Source organism: Vanacampus margaritifer, chromosome 6 (assembly GCF_051991255.1).
Source record: "Vanacampus margaritifer isolate UIUO_Vmar chromosome 6, RoL_Vmar_1.0, whole genome shotgun sequence".
NCBI classification, from domain to species: Eukaryota; Metazoa; Chordata; class Actinopteri; order Syngnathiformes; family Syngnathidae; genus Vanacampus; species Vanacampus margaritifer.
The window spans coordinates 10,394,803-10,419,166 of NC_135437.1; the positions used below are offsets into that span (position 1 = coordinate 10,394,803).

Sequence of the window (24,364 nt, forward strand, 5' to 3'; positions counted from 1 at the left end):
AGAAAATAATGACACTCACGGTATCATCTAAATTTCTTACAACTAGTTTTGTGTTAGCCAACATTAGGCCATATCACATACACTCACCGGCCACCTGAATGTCCAACTGCTCATTAACACAAATTTGTAATCCGCCAATACCATGGCAGCAACTCTCGATGGGTTCAGGACAGGCATGTGGACATGGGCAAGACCATCTACTGCCATTCAAACCGAGTATCAGAATAGGGAAGAAAGATGATTGAAGTTACTTTGAGCGTGATTGTTACTGCCAGACGGGCTGGTCAGAGTTTTTCAAGCTTTGGTTTGTGGAACATAAAGCTGTTGTATGAATGGCAACATTCTGTCACCTAGTTGAAGATCATGTAATCGTTCTGCCAATTACTACATGTTGCTGGGGTATAGATAAACAAAGACGTTATTTGTAGCAAATAATTGATTATTTTCGGACCATGAAGTGAAGTTTGATCATTTCCCAAGGCAAGACTGGTGATCTCCTGCGACACGTGGCCCCCATTGCGAGTTGCTCAGACACAGTACTGCTCTTAGTGTGCTGCTTCCAGTCATCTTCACACTGATGGGATTTTCATACAAACGGCTTTGCCCTAAGTAAAATAATAAACAGCACTAAGCCATGAATGGATTTTTGTGTGTTTTAAGTTGTGCCTAATTTTTAATAACCAACTCTTTATATCAACATACCAGGTTTGACTGAGTTTACTTTTTGTATGTGTGCGCCGTGCTTAAATCTTGAAGCCGCTTAATTAATACGAACTTGTTCTGCATACTTGTGTTTCTGGGTGTGTTGTGTTGCAACATGGTTATTATTACTCTTACCGTTGTTGAAGTAACCAATGTTACGTGATGGTGTTAGACATACTTATAAAGTCAACAAATCTCAGACAGTCACATAATACATTGTTTTAATTTATTTATCCTGTTTAGTTAATCTTGTTCCGGGAGAATTTTGTTAACATGATATTTGAGCCAATCGTGTTGGAAGGGGCGGGGCTTATGAGCCTCAGAGAGCTGCTTTTGACAGGACCACTACTGGCAGGCGAAAGGAGACCTAGTTGGCATACTCTTGACTTTTTCGGCGTCTGCTCGTCAGTCTACTCGTTAGGTGGTTCTGCTCTCTTTTAAGGTAACTTGTCATGTTTGGTAATTTATCCGTCGGTGTTGATACCGCGTCTATCGTTTGGTTTCCAAAAAAAGAACGCACAGAAGCCTTTACGTGTCATTTTGCATGTGTTGATGTGTTTTGTGTGTTGACCTTTTGCTTTCATGTTCATTTTAAAGCCATTCTGTAATGTTAACCCACAAATAATTGTTTTCTGTTTGAAATCTGATCGACACCAAGTACACATAGTAGCCTACCGATGATTTCAAATGAAGGCATTCATTTTGGTAGCTTAATCAATCCGAATGTAGTCAATAGGCAATGCATTGAGCAAAATGTGTTTTTTTTATTTTTATCCATAGGGACGTTTAATGAATTTAATAAAACGTTTCTTTTGTGTTAATGTCATTACGTCTCTGGTTTGCCAGGGAAGGATGGTGGTTGTGTTACAGCGCCCCCTCGCGGCGGTCGCCTGTCTGCTGCTGTGGCATGCAGCAGGTGTCCTGTCCAGGCCGGACCCCAAGAAGAGGGAGGCTCTCATAGAGCTGGAGGCCTCCCAGCAGACCGGGGGGCAAATTGTGCTAACGGACTTGGAGAAGCTTCTGGATGCTCGGCTGGACCAAATGAAGCAGGATGAGATGGCCAAAGCTAATTTCCCTCCGGCCATGCACTTCTTCCGGGCCAAACCTTTAATCGAGAGCAGCCCCATCTTTAGCCTGCTGCAGAAGATGCCCAAAGGTTATTCGTTTAATTCAGTGTTCAATTAATCAATCATTAAAAAGACACAAGTGTAATTTTGTTTTTGTTTCAGGTGGAGCGTTGCACGTCCACGACCTTGCCATGGGGGATCCCGAGTGGCTCGTGAAGAATGTGACGTATCGGCCAAACTGCTACATGTGCATAACCGACGAGCGGTCGGTCAGATTCGTCTTCTCAGCGGGGCAGCCTAAGAGTGTGCCTAACTGCTCTCCTTGGATTCTGATGGAAACACTCAGGAACAAATCGGTCAACGTCACAGATCTGGACAACAGGTGAGGTTTTACGGGACAATCCGAGAGCCGCAGAAGTAAAAGCTTCTATGGCTTATTGTTGTTGTAGTTTTGCAGTGACAAGACTTGTGGTTAGCACGTTAACCTCACAGTTTTGGGGTTAGCGCTATAAAAAATACAAAAAAGTGGGTGGAAAGTTTGCAGCGGTGCAAAACTGATTTTACTTCCTGGCTAAGATGAGCATCACTGACGTGCTGGAGCAACTTCCCTATTCACGTAAAGTGAGTTTTTTTCTGCTTTCAAAAGCTCGAGCAAGTCATAAAATAATATTTAATATTTCACAAGGTCATGAATTTTAACTAGGTTTGATTCTATATACAGATGATTATTGTATGCTAGGAATTGAGCCTTGTGTATGATCCTTACTGCTTGTTTTTACAATAAGAATAAAGGATGTATAGAACGTTGATCATTGTTTCTCCATCGTTCAATACAATAAGTGAGATATGGAAGGAATAGCTTTGCTTTATTCATGTTTGAGAGGCTTTTAGATTATTTTGTTTTGTATATATCAATTTTTGCTCCCAAGAATTTATATTCCGTAACATTTTCTAGATGTACACCATCAATATGTATTGTCAATTCTGGGTTACTTTTATGTAATACCAAAAAGCAATACTTTCATTTTATTCACATTTTACTGGACTCATGAGTTTCTTATAATTGTCACTACTAGGGGTGTGAATTGCCTGGCGATTCGATCCGTGTCACAATCCCGATACAAATCTATAAATTATTGCAATTTTTTTTCTTTCTTTTTTTTACTCAAATTTAGAAATTACAAATCAGTAAACTTGTACATGTACACTGTAAGATTTGTATGAAAATGTATTTATTTATCTAAAACTTCCGGCTTCTAACTGAGCCACTGCCTTTAACAAACAGGTTGCAATCTGTTTTGTGTTTGAACAGCACTGAAATAAAATATTAAGGCTTAATGTTCCATTAATATAACATTCTTCCATGCTTAACGTGTGAACCCTAAGTAAAACGTTTTGTTGAATATTCCCATCAAAAATTGATGTTTAAAAATCGATCCGGCCGCATATGGAATCAATTTGAGAATTGTGCACTTTAAGATGGCGATATATTGCCGAATCTACTATAGAATGCATAGTTTTAGTCATTCGGATGATTGCGTTACATAATGTTGAACACGCCTTTCCAGCATCCTGGCCAACTTGACGCTCTTCACTGACGGCGATCCCGAGATCTTGTACCCCGACCAGGTTGTGGTTTGGGAGAAGTTTAAGCTGAACTTCATGGCTGTGATGGGTCTGCTCACATACGCTCCTGTCTTCAGAGAGTATTTCTATCACGGCCTCAGCCTGTTAAACGACGATCATGTCATGTATGTGGAAGTGCGCGCATTACTCCCGGAGGTAGGAGGTTTTCATGGCTGTTTTGAACTTCTTTTTTTGGGGGGGACGTTGACCATTTCTCGATAACTTGTCGACTGCACTCAGGTATACGAGTTGGACGGCAGCGTTCACGACTCGGCATGGGCTCTGAAAACCTATGGAGACGTCACCAGACAGTTCGTAGCGGACCACCCGGATTTCTTTGGTAGCAGATTCATCTTCATTGTCAACAGGTGCCCTTCGGAGTCCTGCCTTTAAAAAAAATAAAATAATGGTACTGCAAGTGAACACTAATCGCGGCTTATGTTTCAGGGCAATTGATGTTGACGCGTTGAAGGTGTTAGTGGAGAAGGCAATGAAGCTGCAAAGAGACTTCCCAGACTTGATGGTGGGCTTTGACTTGGTGAGAAGCTCACTCAAGATGGCAGCCAAGCAGGAATTCAACACCTTTATTATTATTATTATTGCTATTTCCGGTATTATTATATTTTTTTATTAACTATTATATCAACTACACTTACATTTCTCGACCACTTCAAGTTATTCCAACTTCAACGTGTTCCAAAAGTTCTCGCTTCGCGAGCCATTATTTTTCTCGTTCCTAACTTTCACCAATTTCTCACACAAAGAATCCCCATTCGTTTTGAATGAGGCGTTCAAAATGTCTCTTCCATTCAAAGTTCAAACTGTTTAGCTCATTGAATTCACCTTGGGATCAATTTTCAGCACTCCCCCAATTCTCACAAAGCAAAATAAATAAATAAATGTCACCATAATTTTTTTCAGTTTGAGGGAAGAGTTCGTTAAATTTGCAGCGTGCAATATTTTGCGCCATCTAGTGGTGACCTAAGAGAATGCATCAATTCAAAACGTCCACCCCATTCAATTCAACTTGCCATTAATAAAATACATACATAATTCTACATTTTTGACCCAGCAATTCCCCATTAATTTCCAATCACACGTCCAACAATTAATTCCCATTCTAAAATGTTCAGCTCAATCAGTTCACCTTGGGAATGATTTTCAACATTCCTACAATTCCCACATACCTGTAAATGTCACTTTTTTTCACTCGCTAATTGCACATCGCAATCATTTCACTTAGTTCCATATAATTCACTCTTATTCAATATCATTCAATGCCATTCCAATACTGTAATTCAATTTCTTTCAACAACATTCACCTCATCCAATATCCTTCCACATGTTTCTTCATTTTTTTATTCCACATTTGCACACATTTGCATATACGACACAATTTCTCCAGGAATTGCGTCATATAGTTTACAGTATATAGTTAAAAACAAAGTGCTGTACATAAATACAAAAGTACAAATCGAACAAAAGACAACAATAACAAGGTTAAAACTACTAACTAAATACAATAAAATAAGACACAAGGGCATAGTTTTCGAGAAAATTTTCCATATATTAAAAAAATGAGGCAATTCTAATAAGCAGCAATACAATGAATCGTCAAAAGGTAAGCAGTTTTATTGGAATAAATTTTCTGTGCAGGTCGGTCGCGAGGACGACGGAAAGCCACTTTGGTATTTCCGAGATGCCTTGTCGCTACCAGAAGACACGGGCGTGACCCTTCCCTACTTTTTCCACGCCGGCGAGACAAGTGAGAACTCAAGCTGCTTCCAGCGAAAACACATTGAGGGGATGGTTCGAATAAAAAAAAAAAAAAAAGTCCAATGCATGAATTTTAAATATTTCTCTTGGTTACGTTATCGTAGATCTGGAGGGCACTGACGTGGACCAGAACTTGTTGGACGCCATTTTGTTTAATACTTCCCGCATCGGCCATGGGTTTGCTCTGGTTCGCCACCCTTTGGCGCGAGAACTGTCCAAAAAGAGAGGCGTGGCTGTGGAAGTGTGTCCCATATCCAACCAGGTACACATGGTCTCCTCTATACTATTCTACATGGAATGCAAACGCGTTTATTGACGTCTTTCAGCACATTCGCAATTTTTTGGGGGGGCAGAAACAGTCTATCACAAGCACAAAATACATAAAAACAAAATACCAAACGAAAGTGTAAAAAAATGTTAAATTGGACACAATTTGCATATATTAAGAAGAATTATGTGTATTTTTTAGGGATGTTCTGTACCACTTTTAATTTATAAATAAAGTTTCTAAAAAAAAAAAAATTGGAAAAATGAATCTCATAGTTATGTTGGTATCATCCAAATAAATCATATAGAGCAATTTTGTCATTACAGTCGGGGTTCCTTTTAAAATTGCATGAAATTAATGGCAATTTTATATTCATCTCATTTTTAGTTCCTGATTATAAAACAGGTCGGTATTGGCCCGATACCTGGTATTCTTATTCCTATTTTTTTTTAGATATATATTTTTAAATGAAATACTGTATATAAAAAGTTAGTTCTAACCTTGGTCCTCGAGATCCTCTGTCCTGCTTGTCTTCCATGTCTCCCTCCACCAGCACACCTGGTGTGATGAACATGATAATTAAACGGGCTTCTACAGAGCTTGCTGATGAACTGATAGGAGTCAGCTGTGTTGGAGGAAGGAGACATGGAAAACAGGCGGCACAGCGGCTCTTGAGGACCAGGGTTCGCTACCCCTGCATTAATGGGATAACATGAAACTGAACATTTTTCGAGTTTATTCCACTCAATTCCCTCAAATTCCTCAAAATTTAATATTGTGAAAACAAGAGATGTGCCAGAATTTTGGCCATTGATAATATTCGTCCGAAAATGACAAAAAAAAAGTATTTTTGGTTTTCGGGCGAAAGACAATTATAACCCAAACAGGATGTTGTGGTGATGCAAGCAAAAATGAAACGCAGCTGCTTCATTTGCGCGGCAATCAGGTAAGCGCTGGTTGTGCTAAATACTTTGTTTAATGCTAAACGCTAGCTTGGTAGTTCAACAGCTGTAAACAAGTCAATACAGGCGATGTGATGAAGATGATGATGATGTGTTTGCTTTCCATGTAGATGATTTATTTTGGTGTTTTGTTTTTTTGGCCAAGCGTTTCTCATTTTCACTTTTGGCCAAACATTTTCATATTGGTGCATTCCTATGGAAAACCTCATTTACTTACGTAATTCAATTAAAGTGAGACTCATAAGTGCAAATATTTTTCAAGGTATGAATTGACCAGGTGAAAAATATTTGTATGTGTATTTAACTCATTCACTGCCATTGACGGCTATAGACGTCAAAAATTAATTTGAACTATTTCTATTGGTTTAACATTTTTTCCCACTTTTGTTAACAAAAGTATGAAAACCTAGATTTTTTTTTATTGTATTAGAACAGATTTAAAATTTGTGATTAATCTAGTGGAGTCATGCGATTAATTACGATTAAAAACTGTAATCGCCTGACGCCCCTAATTTTTTAATAATCTTTTCTTAAAAAAAAAAAAAAGATTAAAAAAAGTTTGTTTTTTTTAAAGATTAAATATTTGGGGCAGCAGGCGATTACAATTTGTAATCGTAAATATTCGCATGACTTCACTAGTTAACTCACGATTAATAACAAATTTGATATCTGTTCTAAAAATACAAACAAAAATTATAGGCTTTCATAAATTAAAATTAATTTAACAAAAATGGGGGGAAAAATGTCAAACTAATAGAAATAGTTCAAATGAATTTTTGACGTCTATAGCCGTCAATGGCAGTGAATGAGTTAATGAATCTCCACAAAGTACTACAGCCAAATCTATTGAAAAATTCCATGGAAGGTTTTCTGTTTCAGAATTTTCTATGGTTGTATATTAGTGACGAAAGTCGTCTTGTCTTGGAGCAGGTGTTGAAACTGGTAGATGATCTACGAAACCATCCGGCGGCGGTGCTGATGTCCCAGAACCACCCAATGGTCATCAGTTCGGACGACCCGGCCATGTTTGGAACTTTCGGCCTCTCCTACGACTTTTACGAGGCCTTTGTGGGTTTCGGGGGCAACAGGTCCCACGTGGGCACGCTCAAGCAACTGGCCATCAACTCTATTCTGTGAGTTCAGACAAAATAAGTGACGTGCTTGAGTTTGCCGGTTGACGTGTCACCATTTTTCCCCCTTTTTTTTTTCTTGCAGGTACAGCTCGCTGAGCCCAGAACTGCAGAACAAGGCTTTGGGTTTGTGGCAGAGAAAATGGGACAAGTTTGTCTCTGAAAATGCTTTCCCGAAACAAGAGTGCAGTCATGGCCATTTGTTTTGCTCGTATGCTGACACGTTTCCTTTCAGGAGACTCTTTAAATCTGCTGCAGTGCTGTGAGAAGGATTGCGGGGTTTTACTGTTTACACTTTTTGTGACTGGACGAAGGGCACCTGGTGGGGTTTTCTTTTGAATTTGCACTAAATGCGGCATGCTTTCTCATCTGCATTTGCGATACGAACTACCCTAGCTATTTTTTAACATTTTGTTAGCATTTTGCTCAAAACTTGTTTGATTATTGGAAGACCAAAAAAAAAAAAATATATATATTTTTTTTACGTTCGTTTGCCACTGATTCTTTTCTGGCAAACACATTTCAGGCATCCAATTGGCTATAATGATGGCCTTGCAGTTTGAGGTTTGTTTTGGCAATATGTAGACCCGATTTCTATTTAAGAAATTCTCAAGACCCCAAAAGTAGGGCAACTTTTGTTTTTGCTTTGGATCTTGCGGTTGTGTGGCATGCACGGTTTGCTTGTGTTTTAATAAGTTTAAATGTGTCATATGTATGATGTGGCTGAGGAAATCCTCTCTGATGATACTTGTTTTTTAAACTGTCCCTTTTCTACAAGAGTGCTGTTGTCGCATTGATTGTGACATTTGTCAAAAACCGCCAATGAAACATTGCATATGTGAAAGGTAATTTATTTGTCTGATTTTGGAACACACAAGAAGTCCACCTTGGATCGTGGTCATCAGCGGCAGCTGGTGTTGAATTGGGAGAAGAATCGCTCATCAATGTGTCCCCTCCCAATGTCCTCTTTCCTTAACGTAGAAACATGACTTATGAAGCGTCCGGAAGAGAACAGATAGCTGTTTCGTACCTGTGCTCCTGCGATGCAGCCAGATGTTTGTTGGCGGTGTCCACATGTCGTCGTAGCTGCTTCCTGCGTCGGGCCTGCTGCCTGTCTAAGAGCACGGCTGTACGGGCCGAGTCCTGACGGACGCCGTGGTGTCGCATCTCTTCATTTTTCTTCTCTAATTCTGCCCTCTATTAACAAACGCGTCCATTTTAAGTTGAGCATGTTTTACACGTCAAATAGAGAATATGATTGACTTGACCATTTTCTCTTCAATCTGATGCTTGTGGAATTGAATGATTCGCGCCGAGCTCTCGGGAGGCGGCTTCCTGTCGCTGCTGGGATAAAGGCCGGGCGCTCCCATCGTGCCCGTGTGCTGACCTTGCTGCTGGGCGGCGTCCTGATGACGCTCATGATGACGCCTTTCTTCTGTCTCAGTCATCTTAACAGCAGAGCCAAATCCAAATTTTCAATTTTCAACTCAGTAGTCAAATTTATGGAGGGGGGGGGGGAGATAATCAATAAAAGTTACACATTTTGGTATCAAATGGTTGAACACTATATCTGTTGTGTTCTCTACAGTTCTGCAATATTTAAACCAAGCTACCGTACAAAAATCGGTCAATTTAACAAAATTGAATATTTAATTTGTCTCACTAATTGGCTCAGTTATTTATTGTAAATATTTATTTTTCAATCACACGGGTTATGTGACATGCTGAAATAAGTTAAATGGAGAAATACGCTATAAATACTTCCTATATACCGGTAGGCATGTTTTTATAGCAAATGACATTTTATTAAATTATTGAGAGAGAACAATAAAACAAAAAAACTTAGTGTACCAATCCCTCTGTTTACAATAAATCTTTTTTCTTAAATTTATCTCAATTTACAGCAGGATTACAGAGGATTTAACGTTCAAAATAATCTGATACAAAAGATAGACTGAGGTCGAAATAGGTTTCTGACAAAAGAAAATGTTTATGTTTGGGATTCGTTCAAACAGTCATCCATCTGAGGCTTGTCTGTTACATGGGCTGTATACCAACACGTTTCGTATATTTGGGGGAAGAACACAAAAGGCTTACTTCCTATTTTCAAATTTAGTGTAAAACAAAATGCTGTGCTTCCATCTAGTGGCCAACCGTGGCGTTACGTACAAAATAACAAAATTGAGGTACAATATAAACTATACAAAAATAATTAATAAAATCCAGGAACTAGAGGGAACGTGAACCAGGGGAGCTGTGATGAAGTGAGGTTAACTGCCCATACTTTTTATTTTATTACGTAACTGTTTAAGAATTATAGTAACTTAACCAGTTTAGAGTACGCCCCGCCTACTGCCGGAAGACTTAAGTGGTTCGGAAAATGGATGGATAGATCGTTAAAAATAAAAATGACTTATTACTTCATTATTGAATCAAATATTTTGCATTATGCTACATACACATTTTAACTTTATTTATTTTTACACGTCCTGTTCATTTAAGGATTTGCTGGACTTCGTTTTGAGTCCTGTCATGATAAATCTGCCTACTGTATTTGGGTACAAATTCATCATTAGGAATTCTGCCTTTAAAAAAGGTAAATGTTTTTTGTTTGCTCGAAATTAAACAAATGTGAATGTCAGACTGGCTCATTCACTCCAGGGACAAATACAAATTGGGCATTCAAAAAAAAAAAGGGGGATACAATGTAAAATGTGTAAAGAAGCACGTCGGTCAAACACAAGCCTCCAGACACGACTCACCGCGTTGAGATTCCACTCTTTGGTCGCTACCGCTGCTGCTTTTCTCCTGTCCAACTCTTTGTCCTGCAGCTGCAGAGCTTCAGCGTCCATGTCTACTCTTTTTCGGTCGTCCTGCAGTTCTGAAGGGCCCAGACGAGACATTTGTGAGCTCAGGCGCGTGTGTTTGAACGTTACGACAACCTACTCTCCATTTTGTCTCTGTGCTTTTCTGCGGCCTTCTCTTCCTGTTGCTGGACGAGCCACCTTCGGAGCTGCTCCCTCTGCCTGTGCGCTCGTCCCCTGCTGTCCGGGTCCTCCCCGAGCAGACCGGGCAACATCATCACCTGCGCTTCTGGGTCCAACTCCTTCGGCCTTTTCCCGGCCTGCTGATGGCGGTAGTCCACGACGACCTTCTCCGTATCATGTTTGACCTTCAGTTGTTGAGGATGAAGCAGGGAAGCTCGTTTCATGTTGTCCAGCAAAGAAGTATCTGTGGGGAGCACCTCTCGCTGTTTAGTCAAACATTCTACACTGTAAAAAAATGGGGAGTGGTATTTACTTGAAACCCCCCACCTGGTAAAGTTTTTTTCAGGGAGGAATTCTCAGTCCATTTTACAAGGCAGCAGTTTCAGCAGTTTGCCGTCGTTAATAGCGTGCAAGCTTCATATAAATGTTTCAGATGTAAAACAATTTCTCCCCCAAACATTATTTATTATACTGTATGGTGCATCTCAATAAATTAGAACACCATGGAAAATTTAAAAGTTTTTAAACTACAGAACTAAATTAACTTGAAAACAAAATGGGTGAATGTAAAAAAAAATAAAACTTTTTCCATTCAACTCACATTCGATTTTAATTCTAAGGTAATATTTTTCTATTTGCCTCACCATAGGCATCTTCTTCTTCCTTTTCAGCCTTTTTCCTTGCTATCTTCTCAGCCACTTGGTTGTCAAGAAATTCCTTGTCAACCTAAATTATTATTTTTGAATAAGATTCAAGTTAATTGTAAAAGAATACTGTATGCCCAACAAACACGAAACTTACTCCGATGCTCCTCAGCTTGTCGTCAAACAGCCGCTCTCGTCTTCGTGCCTCAATATGCCGACGCCTCTGCACTTTGATATTTGACAGGCCTTCCGACAACAATTCAATGTTGGTCGTCATCATTTGTCACACTTGGGCGAGTGGAAAAATGTTCACCGTGGAAAAACGAGGAGCTTTTTCCCCTCAGTGGGAGCTGTGCGAAACACCACGGGTTGCTATGACAACGCTTCGTGGTTCTTCGGAACAAATCGGTCATTTTCGGGATTTCTCCGCGACACCGGCAAAAGGTATGCCATCAAGCGAAAGTTAAGAAAGACAGACAGACTGACAGAATGTAGGTAAGTAAGTCTGACCAGGCTTCGTCGTGTTACGGTGAGCAGAAAATGAGCAGGACACAGATGTGTATCTAGAGTTAGGATTTATTTCCGCAAGTGAGATAAAATAAAATAGATTGGGCATGAGGATGCCACTGAGACGGGAGCAACCACAACATATCTCCTATTCTTTCAAAATAAAAGCTCAAACTGACGCGAACATAGGAAGTAACCAAATAAAGCAACGAATTTTCAATAACTCAATTGAAATATAAAATTGAAAGAAAAAAATAGATTTTGGAGAAATTATTAAACAAAGTGACAATAATTGTTTTTCTGTTACGTAATGACCATTTAGGTTGTGTTTAAGCAATAAACATAACTACATGCATAAAAAACAGTTAATAAATGTTTGCGGAAGACATTCAGAATATTTGTTCATGTCAAACTATTTAATTTGTTTTTTTGCATTTTAAATTAGGCAAGTAATTAACTGATTAGAAAAAGAGGATGAGCGTGTGCAGTTGGTTAAAAAAAAACATTGAAGACGTCCACATAACATTAAACGTAGAAAGAATATATTAAATATATAAAATGCTCTTTAAATTTGGCGGGAAAAAATGTTGCCTTTAAGCAATTCATCATAATCAATCAAAATTTCAAGATTGACAGTTCTAATTTTAGAATTTCAAAAAAAAAAAAAAAAAAAAATATATATATATATACACACACACACACACACACAAAATCATAAATGTTATCTTTTAAGTAGAGCTGTCAAACGATAATTGTTTTTTAATGAGATTAATCACATCTTAGAATTTTGATTAATCACGATTAATCACCTAATAAAATAAGGCTTTTTTTAAAATCTATTTTTATTTCCCCCCCACCAAATTTGAAGAGCACCGGTTATGTGTTTATTCTTTGTAAATTAATGTTATGAGGACGCCTTCAACATTTTTTGCTCCTCTGCACGTGCTCATCCTCTTTTTCTAATCAGTTAATTACTTGCATAATTTCAAATAACCCCAATATTTTGACATAAAGAAATATTCTAAATACGCAAACATTTATTAAATGTTTTACTTTAATGCATGTAACTATGTTTACTGCTCAAACAACCTGTGCTACCTTTAACATGGCCATCCTACTTTTAAGTTAATAAAACCAGACAGAGTTGTTAAATACTCGACAAGACCCATTTAATCTAACCATCTAAATTTATTTAACACAAAATAAACGAGCCCCGGCCGGTAATGATGATGTCATTTACTGCTCAATTGATTCATATCATTCAGTTGAAATTACTCCACGAACACAATATTAATGTTTTGAGTAGTGATGGCACATGAAATATTGCATTTAAAAAAACATTTGTGTGCTACCCTTACAACGCATGATGTTGCACATCCGTGTCAATTAAAATCTTAATGGCACATACATATAACGTTACACAATTTTGTTTTACTCATCCTAAATATTATCCAGTAAATAATATCCACACGATATTTCCATGACTTTTCTATACTTAATAGAAAATATTTTTTCTAATAACTGGACCTGGAAAATGCATGTTCAATTTCCATAACTTTTGCAGGTTTTCCACGACTGTACGAACACTGACAAGAACATCAAGCACAAACTTGCTAACTTTTTCCTTCGTCGGATGTTGGGGTCTCACAAATCGGATGTTAAACATGTGCGCGAGTTCCAGTTTGGTGCACAACAAAACAAGTGATGGCATGCATTTGGATGTCTTCAAAATAAACAAAGAAGGTTCTTTATTTCAAACCAACAATTCAATTTGAGGTACAAGATCCACAAAACAGTATATACAAAAGAAAACAATGCTACAAGTTGAAACTGGATGCAATTTAGAGCAGAATGAACTGTATCAGACTTAAACCATTTCTATCAATATTTCACTCAATTGACATGTTGGACTAATGTAGGTGAACCACGAGGATAGATGTGAAGTTGGCCTATTAAAAAAGCACATCTGCGCTAAAATGATTTGAAATGAAATGCCATTTTTTTCCTCCAACCTTTTTTTTAGCATGCTGGTAAGGAAAGACAGACTAGGCTTCAGCACACTGTTGCTGGGGAGAACTGTATCGAATTAAACATTGGTAAGAGATAATTACTATAGTATTCCCTATCTGGAGTTAAGACTGACTCAAGTTACAAGCACGTGTGTGCTGAATACTGAACAGGCAACTGCAAATCCGCATCCACTCAGACCTCAGCGCTTCTCCCATCTGGGCCGGGATCAAGGGACCAACTTTGGCTCTGTGTGTATTCACCAATTAAGCTTTGTTTTCAGTTGAATTTCTGGATCATTGACTTGACGGAGTCTAATTTGTGGAAAAGCACGAGCTGAGAATAAAACCTGAACGAAACTGGAATGATGGCAAATAACTGGGAGGTAGAATTATACTGAATGCAGTAGGAGGAGTCAAATTGCTAAATACCCGTTACAAAGCACATAAGTTCCAAGTACATCAAACCAAACCATTAAAAAAAATGTTTGTTTTTTTTGTTTTTTTTAGCTGTTCACTTCACATCCACCACTCTGAACACATTTATGTGTTTGGTTCATTGGTTGCTACGCTATCTCAGCCATTTCCGCGCTGCTGAATTATTTCATGCATGACATTTATAGACACAAGTTGTTTCAATAGGTACAAAATGACACTTGAGAAAAACCTTAGCTTGACCTAATACTGTGCTAACAAGTGCCATGTCCGCTTCACAACACCACCACGTGTACTTTTATTTTACAAAATACACCCAATAAGGGTCAAGATTCTACGACAGCGTATTAGGGCCACGTATGAATTTTTTAAATTATTTTTTTATAGAGGGTGGGGGCAATATGCCGAGTGCGACTTAAACTTACGAGAACTATACGTAGCGTAGCTATAGTCTAATCATGTGAGGCAGGTTGAAGACGGATTCATTCTTAAATTTAAAGTTTACTCGTTATTCACCCCAGCTAGAGCGACAACACTTCCTGATCCTCTATCAGCTGACTAACACTAACCAATCAGATGCTAGCATACTTTTGGTAAATGCTAGTGAATGACGGAGAGCAGCAGATTCGACACATCCATTTAGAGACTTGTACAAAAAAAAAGCCAAATAGTATGAATGTGTAAATAATAATTCTGGAAACATAAATGTACAAGTAAATATACATCTTAACTTAAATCTTTGATGGTTTGGGTGTGGACCATCACAAAGTGAGGCGTCTGTCGCTAGCCAGTGGTTGTACACAACAGTTCAAAGAGCGAATGCTTAACATCATATGGTTAATCTATGCTAAAGAAATTAGGCTACTATCTCCTTATTTGTAAACCCGACCGAAAAGTATTGGCACAAACAGTCGAGCAGTACACTACGTGTATTTCTCATAAGTTGTTTTCTTGCAAATCTGCCACTATATAAAGTGGCAAATTTGTGAGGATAAAATCGTAAATTTGCCACTTTATAAAGGGGCAAATTTGTGATTTTTTTCTCTCTGAATATTGCCCCCATCCTCTAATATATATATATATATATATATATATATATATATATATATATATATATATATATATATATATATATATTTATGTGCCTATGTCCCTAATACGCCGTCGTAAGATGCAGTGTTGGTGACCGTTTTATATTTTGAAGGTAAGGCTACGGATATGGCGTTATATAAAAATTGTGCTACACTACTCCAGAACCAGTAACCAGAGCAGTTTTGTTTGCTCTAAATTTCTAAAACAAGAACTGCTTGTGACGCCAGTTCAACACAAACGGACACATTTTCCATGCTCATCCGCCTGGCGTGTCGAAAGAGAGCATTACTGGTGTGAACACTTTGGTAGCAAATAAAATCACTTTGCTTCCTTGTTGAACACTTAAATACAACGTGAGCCCAGTTCAGTTCACCACTCTGCTAATTATCAAAGTGAACAGAGAAAATGTGACTTTTTAGGCCTACATTTGAATCTGACTGCGCTGTTGATGCTTAAGCAAGGCAGCGCACACAGTTGGAATAAACACAACTGGACAACAGGTTCCAGCACAAATAATTGGTCCTTGAGCGCAGGTTGGAGGCAGTGGCAAGATGCCACTTTATAAGGAATAATAGTAACAGTTTTTTAATGGAATAACAATAACCTTACATTTGGAACTATTGTGAAAGAATACACATAAGGTGAAATAATGCAATGCAATTTAAGGCATCTTTTTTACACTCGGTAGGAATTTATGAGGTTTTGACCTCACACACATCAGAAGGAGAAATGCATTTATTTTCCTTATCAAGTCTTCAATGTGCTTATTTGTTGACTATTTGGGGGTAACGCTAAGCTAGGTCCTTTGGATGAATGGAGAAGCACTCCAATCAAGCTCCAAACCTTGTAACCACCTTTTTGTGATCTGCGCTCAGCTGTCCAGTCCACTGCCCGCATCCGTGTAAGCATGCACATCAGCTCAGATCTTCTTTGGCTTGCGGCCCAGGTGGTAGTAGTAAGCCATGGTGACCAGCAGGAAGAGGACTCTGCTGAGAAGCAGCAGTATGGCAGCGTTGGGAAGCATGCCAATCTCTATTAAGGTGATGGATGTCACTGAAAACCACAACGCATCCCATGATTATTTATAGCAAAGGCACAGTTGCTATGGACATGCAAACATTCACCAGTGTTTAGCACGTTCTATGTTGGGGGTAGGAATCTTCTCCAACGCAGCTAACTGAAGGCTAACGCAAATTAGCGCGCTACTCGCAGCACTTGCATCTCTCAAAAGAATGGCTATTCATACTGAATGCTTCAGGAATGCTTTGAGAAGCATCTTAACATTACTCACCGGCATATGCTCTTCCTACCCTGACAACTTTTATTGGCAGAATTTGATCGTGACTTTTTCCTTCTTCTCTCTAATGGGGCTACAACTTTACAGTGTATCAGAATGCGCTGAACCACACTGCCCCTAAGTGGCCAAATAAAGGCACACGCAAACAAGGGCAAGACGGTATGAAATCATTTAAATAGAACCAATTTTGGGACATATAAAATCGATTCTGAATCGCTCAAAATGAGAATTGCAATTCTTGTGAGAATCGAATTTTTTGGGGCTCACTCCTATTCTATATGGAAGGCTGGTATTGTTTCAAGCATACCCAACTCAAATGTCATTAATCAACAAAGGAAACATATTCAATGTATTGACTGAGTTTATCTCGAGGCCTGTAGGAGCATTTGAATGTCACGAGCTCCCAAACTCATCATTTTAACTGAGTTGAAGCTCTGACAAATGGAGGTTGTAATTCTCCATGTTGGACACTAGAGGGCAGTTTCTGCTCATGAATGTGAAGACTGCTGAAATGTATAAGCGCTGCTGATCTTTTGAATAAAAACGGCTGGAAGTGGTGAAGAAAATGTAGAGTGGGGAAATGCGGTGAATACCAAGAAACTGCACTGCAAAGTAGCAAGCTTCACTCAGCAGAGTCCACTGGATGATGATCTTCTCTGCTGTGTAGAGGCCATTCCACATGATGAGGGCCAAGCCTGCACAAACAAGCCGACGTAGGCAAACGATAGGAGTAGAATAAACAAAACAAACACACAAAAAATCCCCACATTTAGTTATCTGTCACATTGTGTACACGTGACAATATAATTGCTCTATTATTGATTCGGTTAAGTGCTTTGACTTATTGATTTCGATAAAAGCTTGTGTTCCATTTCATGTTCTCCGCTGCCATTCTTCCAGTTAATTTCCCTGCGTGTCACTCCCAGCCTGCACACAGACAGACATGCGACGGAAACTAGCAAGGGTGGGCTGAAAGTTGGGGGTGGCTGATGGACTGTATCGTCTCGCTGCCAGATAGCGGCTGGCTGCTTTTGCTGATGAGACCCGTCCTTCAAACCCTTTGCTGCTTCTTATCTAGAAAGAAATCAGCCCCCTCCCCTTTGATAATCCCCAAAGGCCTGTTGACATTCAACAAAGGAGAAAAAGATTGTCTCTTATTGCCCATGTTAGCTGGCTCAGTCACATCTTCTGCACTGCCATGCTTCGTGTCTCCATTGTGCGAGGCACCATGTTTAGTTGTTCACGCTTTATTTTTGTTGCTTGGTTCAAATGTGACACCGCTACAGCGCACGATGGAGGTTAGAATAGAAACGGAAATGATGGAATGAGTTAAGTACTTGATGCAACAATTGAAATGCAAATATTACATTCATCAATTGTGCCAATATTTAGATTATTTTTTTGGGAGTGCAGGTGAATTAGGGGTGTTTGTAAAAAATAAATGTCTTCTAAATCTGACACCACCCCAAAAAAATCTTAAACTAAAATAAAAAAAACTAATTTGTTAAAATAAAACAAAAACGAAAATGCTTAAAAAAAGAGAGAAAAATAACAGAAACTATAATTATAGCAAAAATGTCCTTTGTTTTAGTCTCTGGTAATTAATTTAATGCATGAGCCTTTGGGGATGATTTTCATGAGATTTTAATTAGATTTATTTTTATATTAACCGGAATAAATACGTTCGAAACAAAGTGCGTCACAGAAGTGATGTCATCTAGCAGCAGCCAATAGAAAAGCACCTCCAGATGTTGTCACACCTAGGCAACAATTTTCATGCTTGACTTTTGTCTCCATGACTCGGTTTGCCTGCTTTTTCCATTTAACTCAGCTCAAATGCAACATTAGGTAAGAAATGCGTTACTTTTCTAAATTTACCATGGTGGGTTTTAGCTCATTCAAACCCAAAAATGGATTTATACGTTGTTGTTTTTTAATGTTTTTTTTAAGCTAGAACATACAGAAGGCTTTGATGCAGCTTTTGACTTGAAGAGGTCGCTTAAAGCATTGGTAGTTATTACAAAAAATGACCAGCAGGTGGCAGCAGAGTATAAGAGATCAGCCAGGGTCATGTTGCAACAAACTCTTTTCCCCACCGTTTTAAACGGGTTTGTGAATAATGATGAAACCTAGCTATATTCTAATGCTAATTGCTGCAAAACGATGCTGAAAGAAGATACTCTCATCTTTCTTTTGGTAGGTTCCATGTTTTCATAGCAATAGAACACAATATTCTGTGGGCCTTGCAAAATCAGTCAAAATCCAGTAAAACCGCCAGGAGAGAAGGGGGTTGCTTCAGTGAAAATGTCTGGGAGTGAATGAGTTAAATATTGTGCACAAGTAATACACATTAAAAAAATTATAAATAATAATAATAATGCTGAAACAAACTAAAACAAAGCATCTTTTAAATAACTAAAACTAATAAAAACTAACAGAACCCCCCTGAAAACTAATTAAAACTAACTAAATTTAAAAAACTAAATTTAAAACAAAGTCAAATTCCAAAACTATAATAACCCTGCACGCTAGAGTGTTGTTGACACTGCCAAATTTGAATGATAAAATAAAAAATAAAAAAAATCCACATCCTGCTCAAGTGTCAATTAAATAGCACTTCTATTTTGTCATAACTACACATTTGAGCCCTGAAAATAAAACCACTTAAACTCTCTGGTGCCTGGAATAAATCCCATCAGGCCATCACAGGGCAGGGATTTTCCTCGCTGTGACAACGAGGCACTCGAAAGTGGAAACACCAGCGTGAAGCCCTTGCCCACATGCTGGCTGTCACGTCTGCCCTCCTGAATTCAATTATTAGCGTCTTAACCTTCGTGTTTGAAGTTGATCATGCAAGTCGCACAGAGTAAAGCATCATAAAATGTAAGTCTCTCTGGCACGTCAAGTATTTCTCAAGCGTTTCCCTCATCAAGGCCAACCTGCTCGGTCTTCAACAGGTCATGCATGCTGTCAATAAGACAGCACTAACCGTGCAATCATAAAGTGACTGACTCACAGGCTTGCCTGAGGGCCTTTTACTCAAATTCCAGCTATTACAGTAAACGTTATGCATTGCCAATAGAATTTCTGTCAAAGGAAGCAGCAAAGCCATAATTGGCCCACAACATGGCTTGTCCTCTGTTGATTGCAATGCTTGAATTCAAATGGGTGGGATCCATTTGAAGGTATAAGGGTGTTACAGCTAGGGTGGTCTCGCTTTCCAATCCCTTGTTTGACAAATTGCCAACTTCTGAAGTGGATTTGTGGCTTGAATTCCTGTTGAGAATTATTAAATTCAGTTGTATTCTGTACTTAAAAAAAATATATATATATTTCATGTGTGAAGTAAAAAAAAAAAGTTGCGTGGAGCTTTTTAATCTTTTCTAGGCGACAACTCTCAGATGACTGGTTCAACTAAATTCTCAGTCAACATCCCCTTGTAACCAGGTCACGACTCCATACAGTATGTCACCACTGTGCGACTGTTCACTTTAATTCTTCCCTTGACACATGTGGCCAGTTTATGGTAAAAATTTGCGGCATTCAAGGCCGCCACGGAATTACGCAAATGACTGAGATGAAGATTCAGTACAAACTCGGATTCTGAAAGTTTCATTCGTCCACTGTAACGTGTTCGGTAATTTCACTGGTTAGTGTGACGAGACTATCAATCAGTAAATATATTCACGGCATGAAGCTTGTTGGTAAAAAATAGGCGTGTCAGGGGATTAATTTTTTTTTATCGTAATTAATCGCATGAGATTAAATTCTTTCATCGTAATTAATCGCATGACTTCAATAGTTAACTCATGACTAATCGCAAATTTTATATCTGTTCTAAATGTACAATAAATCATGTTTTTTTCTAAGTTTCATACTCTTGTTAACATCAAAGTGATTTTTTTTTAAACTAATAGAAATATGGCTAAACTTTTTAGTCATTGATACAGTAATTTCACAATAATTGCCAAAATTGAGTTAAAATTAAAAAGATGTACTGTAAAAAAAAACGAGTGTGATATTGATTTGTGTTAGTCATTTTTTTCTGCCACTAGATGGCATAATTGCATTTGTAAGACGTTGGTGACAGCTCAGTGAATTTTCTTTTTATATTAAGAGCTATATAATCTTCAACATGAAGTAACTTGTGAAATTCTGCACATTTTTAAAATTGTAAAATACTACTTGATCCCAGTCTCCACAAATATCTCCATTATTATTAAATTAATTGCTGCTCAATTTTGACGTGGACATATCTGCTGCATTGCAACTGGAATTCCCCCAGTACAGACTTTCCAAGTAAGGCGTGGTCATTTATCAAAAAATTAGTGGTATTAAAGGAACTTTATAAATGAATTAATTCAAAATTAACACACAAATTTTGACACACCTAGATGAGTACACCGCATAAGCCGCAGGGTTCAAAGCATGGGGTAAAGTAGTGGTTTATAGTGTGGAAATTACGGTATTTTATAATAAAGTGTCTTTTCAGTTATTTCTTCATTTGTACAATATCCATTGTCAATTACACGCCAATAAAAATAAAGCAAACACAGCTTCTTTCTGGCTGCAACAGATTACAGTAATTTCTGGACTATAAGGCGCTACGTTTTTCACTTGCATTCGACCCTGCGGCTAAAACAAAGGTGCGGCTTATCCATCAGATCACAAGGGGGCGCACTATAAAGGAAGCACAAGAGCGTCAGGCAGAGCAAAACAAACCAAGTGAGCCCAAATACAGTAGGAAAGACAGAACGAGAGCACCATCATTATGGAAATGAAAATAGCGGTAATCTTAAAACACCTGTCGGGTGCGGCTTGTATGTGTAACAAACTTGAGTATTCCCCAAATTTAGCTAGCGCGGCTTATAGTCCAGAAATGACTGTAAATCTATTTCCATTCATTTCATTAGGAAACATTTCTTGAATTCACAAATCTTGAAATGTTGGTGAAGCAAGGTTCCACACTACAGCACATTAATCATCCTGCCAGAAAAAAAGTAATGTATGAGGATACAGAAGTTTATTTTTTAACAATTCCTGGAACCTTTCCATGCCCCTCTGATAAACTCAAGACACAATAAATGAAATTAGAGGGAAAAAAAACAGAAAGCCTGGGCCATTACCCTACGGGATGTTTTTCAGCCTCCATTATGAATGCTTAGATGGAGCTGTTATGACTGCACTTCACAAGAAACCCAGCGCAGTGTGTTGAGAACATTAAAACATCATGTCTCCATTTATATAAGTACAGCTGCAGATTACCGAGTGGGAAAGCCGTGTGCATTTATCTTTTTTTTGTTTTTGTTTTTGCATCGGATCAAGACTCACTGAGTAGTGCTCCTCCATAAAGGCGAACGGAGAGGCTGGTTGTAGATAGTTCATCCTCAAACACAACCTCATATAGATGGTTGGGAAACACCAAGGCCTGTGTAGGAAAACCGCGATACAAATGTCATGATCACACCACAGGAACATTGTCCCCCCCCCCTCCCCCCTCCCTCCTAAAGGAACCCTCAAAATACAGCCAGTGTGCAACATGCCATAAACACTGGCCATATTCAACATGGAAGCAATAAAGCGGACAAAGACGAAACTGTTTCTCAAGACGCTTCATGCACACACAACTGAAAAACCGACCATTCATTCATAGTTGCACATGACAATGACTGATTGCTCAGCATGCTGACTGGTTAAATTTCCGCAGCACTTACCATTAAGGCGATCACAGTGAAACCCACAGCTGAGGTTAGCAACCACATCCTATAGGAGGACACATAACAAAGACATTGCATTTGTTTGGACTTCACTGTAGGGCTAGACCGAGTGTCGGCATAAAATTTTTTTTTAAAAAAAATAAAAAATCTGGCAAATGATAAAAGATCAATTTCAAGATGTGATAATCTCAGGGAACTGTTTATTTACATTTTCAGTTAGCATCATAAGAGATGCTGCTGAGTTACCGAGGAGCCGAAATCTCACCTCAGGCCGATTGGCTCTCGAACTGCGAACTTCATCTCATTTCCCAGCATCTGACTGATCTGTAACACAGAAGAGGGAAGAAATGAGTTAGGACCACGGACAATTAGCAATTACAGTACTAGTGAAACTTTAATAGCTTAATATCTAAAGTATAGTTATTCACCGAGTAGCGAATAATTAGTGAATGATGATAACAATATAATTGACAATACTAATCCTCCACCTATGTTGAATTGTAGGAAACAGCACGATGAGTAGAGAGAGCAAGTGTGGAGCGATACATACTGGAGACGTGAGTGTAGAGAGAGAGAGAGTCTAAAAATCATATAAAACTCAATATGGATTTAATATTGATATATATATGAATTTGAAACGCGTCGGTCAAGGTGCATCATTTCATTTAACTTGAGAGTAATGAACAAAAAGTGTTGATATTTAAAATAAATTTAAGGCAGGCAGCTATTGCACGGCATACACAAGAAAACTTGGTCTGCTTTACATAATGAAAGGTACAATATTTTAAAGCAAAAACAAAATGAGCTAAAGACACCCACAAAATACGGAAACAAACGTTTACATTTTAGAGGACTAAAATTAATAAATAAAACTTAAAAATAATTTGAGGTTAAAAACTTTGAAATATCTCAATCATAATTTTTTAACCTGAAATAACAAATATTCACACTTTAATATTAGTTTCATATTTAATTTAGAAGTCATTGAGTAATATTTTCCTTCTAGTCACATATGCACCAAAATGTAACATGTAACTTCAAAAGTATTTGGGAGCAAACAGTAACTGTGCTTTGAGACAAATTTGTGTCATTTGGCTCTCTAATAATTAATTCAATGCATCTTAACTGAAAATGAAAAAAAAAACCCTCACTTTATGACAACACAATTACCTTTTTTTTTTTTGCATACAGTTTTTTGTACCATGTAGACAATGTGTACATATATATATTTTGGGTTAATTTTATAAAAAATGTGTCTGTGTACAATATTAAAACACTGACGAAAATAACACTTCAAGTCTAATGATGACTTTAACTTTTATTGTATTCCTTTTATATCCGTCCTAGGGGAGGAGCGGGCAAACTCGGTCCTCGTGGGCCGGCGTCCTGCAGGTTTTCGAGGTTTTCCCTCTTCAAGCACAAGCTGATTCCAATCAACAGGATCATTATCAGGCTTATGCAGAGCTTGCTGATGAGCTGATCATATATCAGCTGTGTTGGAGAAGGGAAACATCCCAAACCTGCAGGACTCCAGCGCTCGAGGACCGAGCCCCCCCCCCCCCCTTTTCCATGAAACCTAGTGACGCCCATGGTGTAGCTCATGGCTATTAGTAAGCTGCCATTAATAAACAGTTTTACAAAACAAGCAGACAAAATGAGAGCGAGGCGGACGACTGACAGAAAGTGCTCTTATGATGTTAATTAGCGACTGTGAATGTCTTCAACTCCTTAATCAGAGCCCGAAGATTAAGAGGGGATGTGTCATAACATCATCATCTTGTGAATTCCGGATGAGTAAGCAGCCGCCAAGTAAATCCCAGGAGACAAATTGTTTGCTGCAAATTAACTTCATCTAGGCAGCGCTTGCTACCAAACAATGCTTAATTTATATTCCTGAAAACTGAAAGATGCTTGCAGGGGGCAGTTATGACAGATTAAAAGTTGTGCCTTTTGGAGTCGGATACAAAGTAGTATTCCATTAAAACAATGCTCAACTGGCAATTGCCAAGTCATATTTGGGGCATGTTTTACATCACTGGATTTTCAAGTCTGTATTATCAGGCACAAACAAATATCATGTCTAAAAACCGTGGCAATGACAAAATTCTGCATATAACTGATGCCCAAATGCATCAGAGAAAAAAAAGA

The 24,364-nt window shown here is 38.4% G+C and overlaps 3 protein-coding genes and 1 long non-coding RNA gene across 5 annotated transcripts in view; 1 reads left to right on the forward strand and 3 right to left on the reverse strand.

Annotated features, from left to right (window-relative positions):
• The first annotated feature begins 544 nt into the window (after nt 1-544).
• ada2a (adenosine deaminase 2a) lies at nt 545-8,801 on the forward strand. Its single transcript, XM_077567257.1, has 10 exons — nt 545-1,144; nt 1,549-1,858; nt 1,932-2,151; nt 3,338-3,551; nt 3,636-3,763; nt 3,843-3,933; nt 5,052-5,160; nt 5,276-5,433; nt 7,332-7,534; nt 7,617-8,801. Exons 2-10 carry the CDS (start codon nt 1,555-1,557, stop codon nt 7,795-7,797), a joined length of 1,608 nt encoding a protein of 535 aa, XP_077423383.1. The 5' UTR covers nt 545-1,144; nt 1,549-1,554; the 3' UTR covers nt 7,798-8,801.
• Nucleotides 1,467-6,602, reverse strand: LOC144053146 (uncharacterized). Its single transcript, XR_013294338.1, has 3 exons — nt 5,940-6,602; nt 1,955-2,098; nt 1,467-1,836 (listed from the first exon to the last, which is right to left on the reverse strand). It is a non-coding gene; the product is annotated as an uncharacterized LOC144053146 (long non-coding RNA).
• Nucleotides 8,367-11,132, reverse strand: ribc2 (RIB43A domain with coiled-coils 2). Its single transcript, XM_077567258.1, has 6 exons — nt 11,120-11,132; nt 10,478-10,762; nt 10,294-10,412; nt 8,800-8,979; nt 8,562-8,728; nt 8,367-8,502 (listed from the first exon to the last, which is right to left on the reverse strand). The coding sequence occupies exons 2-6, from the start codon at nt 10,740-10,742 to the stop codon at nt 8,433-8,435; spliced, it is 801 nt and encodes a 266-aa protein (XP_077423384.1). The 5' UTR covers nt 10,743-10,762; nt 11,120-11,132; the 3' UTR covers nt 8,367-8,432.
• A 2,257-nt stretch (nt 11,133-13,389) lies between these two features.
• The window catches only part of LOC144053145 (tumor protein p53-inducible protein 11-like), a 34,890-nt gene continuing 23,915 nt past the window's right edge, over nt 13,390-24,364 (reverse strand). For both annotated transcript variants that reach the window (XM_077567260.1, XM_077567261.1), the window contains 5 exons: nt 22,482-22,540; nt 22,214-22,262; nt 21,831-21,927; nt 17,093-17,194; nt 13,390-16,255 (listed from right to left, as the gene is read on the reverse strand). In XM_077567260.1, the coding sequence (XP_077423386.1) occupies nt 16,122-16,255; nt 17,093-17,194; nt 21,831-21,927; nt 22,214-22,262; nt 22,482-22,540 (441 nt within the window). In that variant the 3' untranslated portion in view covers nt 13,390-16,121. The remainder of the gene's footprint in view (nt 16,256-17,092; nt 17,195-21,830; nt 21,928-22,213; nt 22,263-22,481; nt 22,541-24,364) is intronic.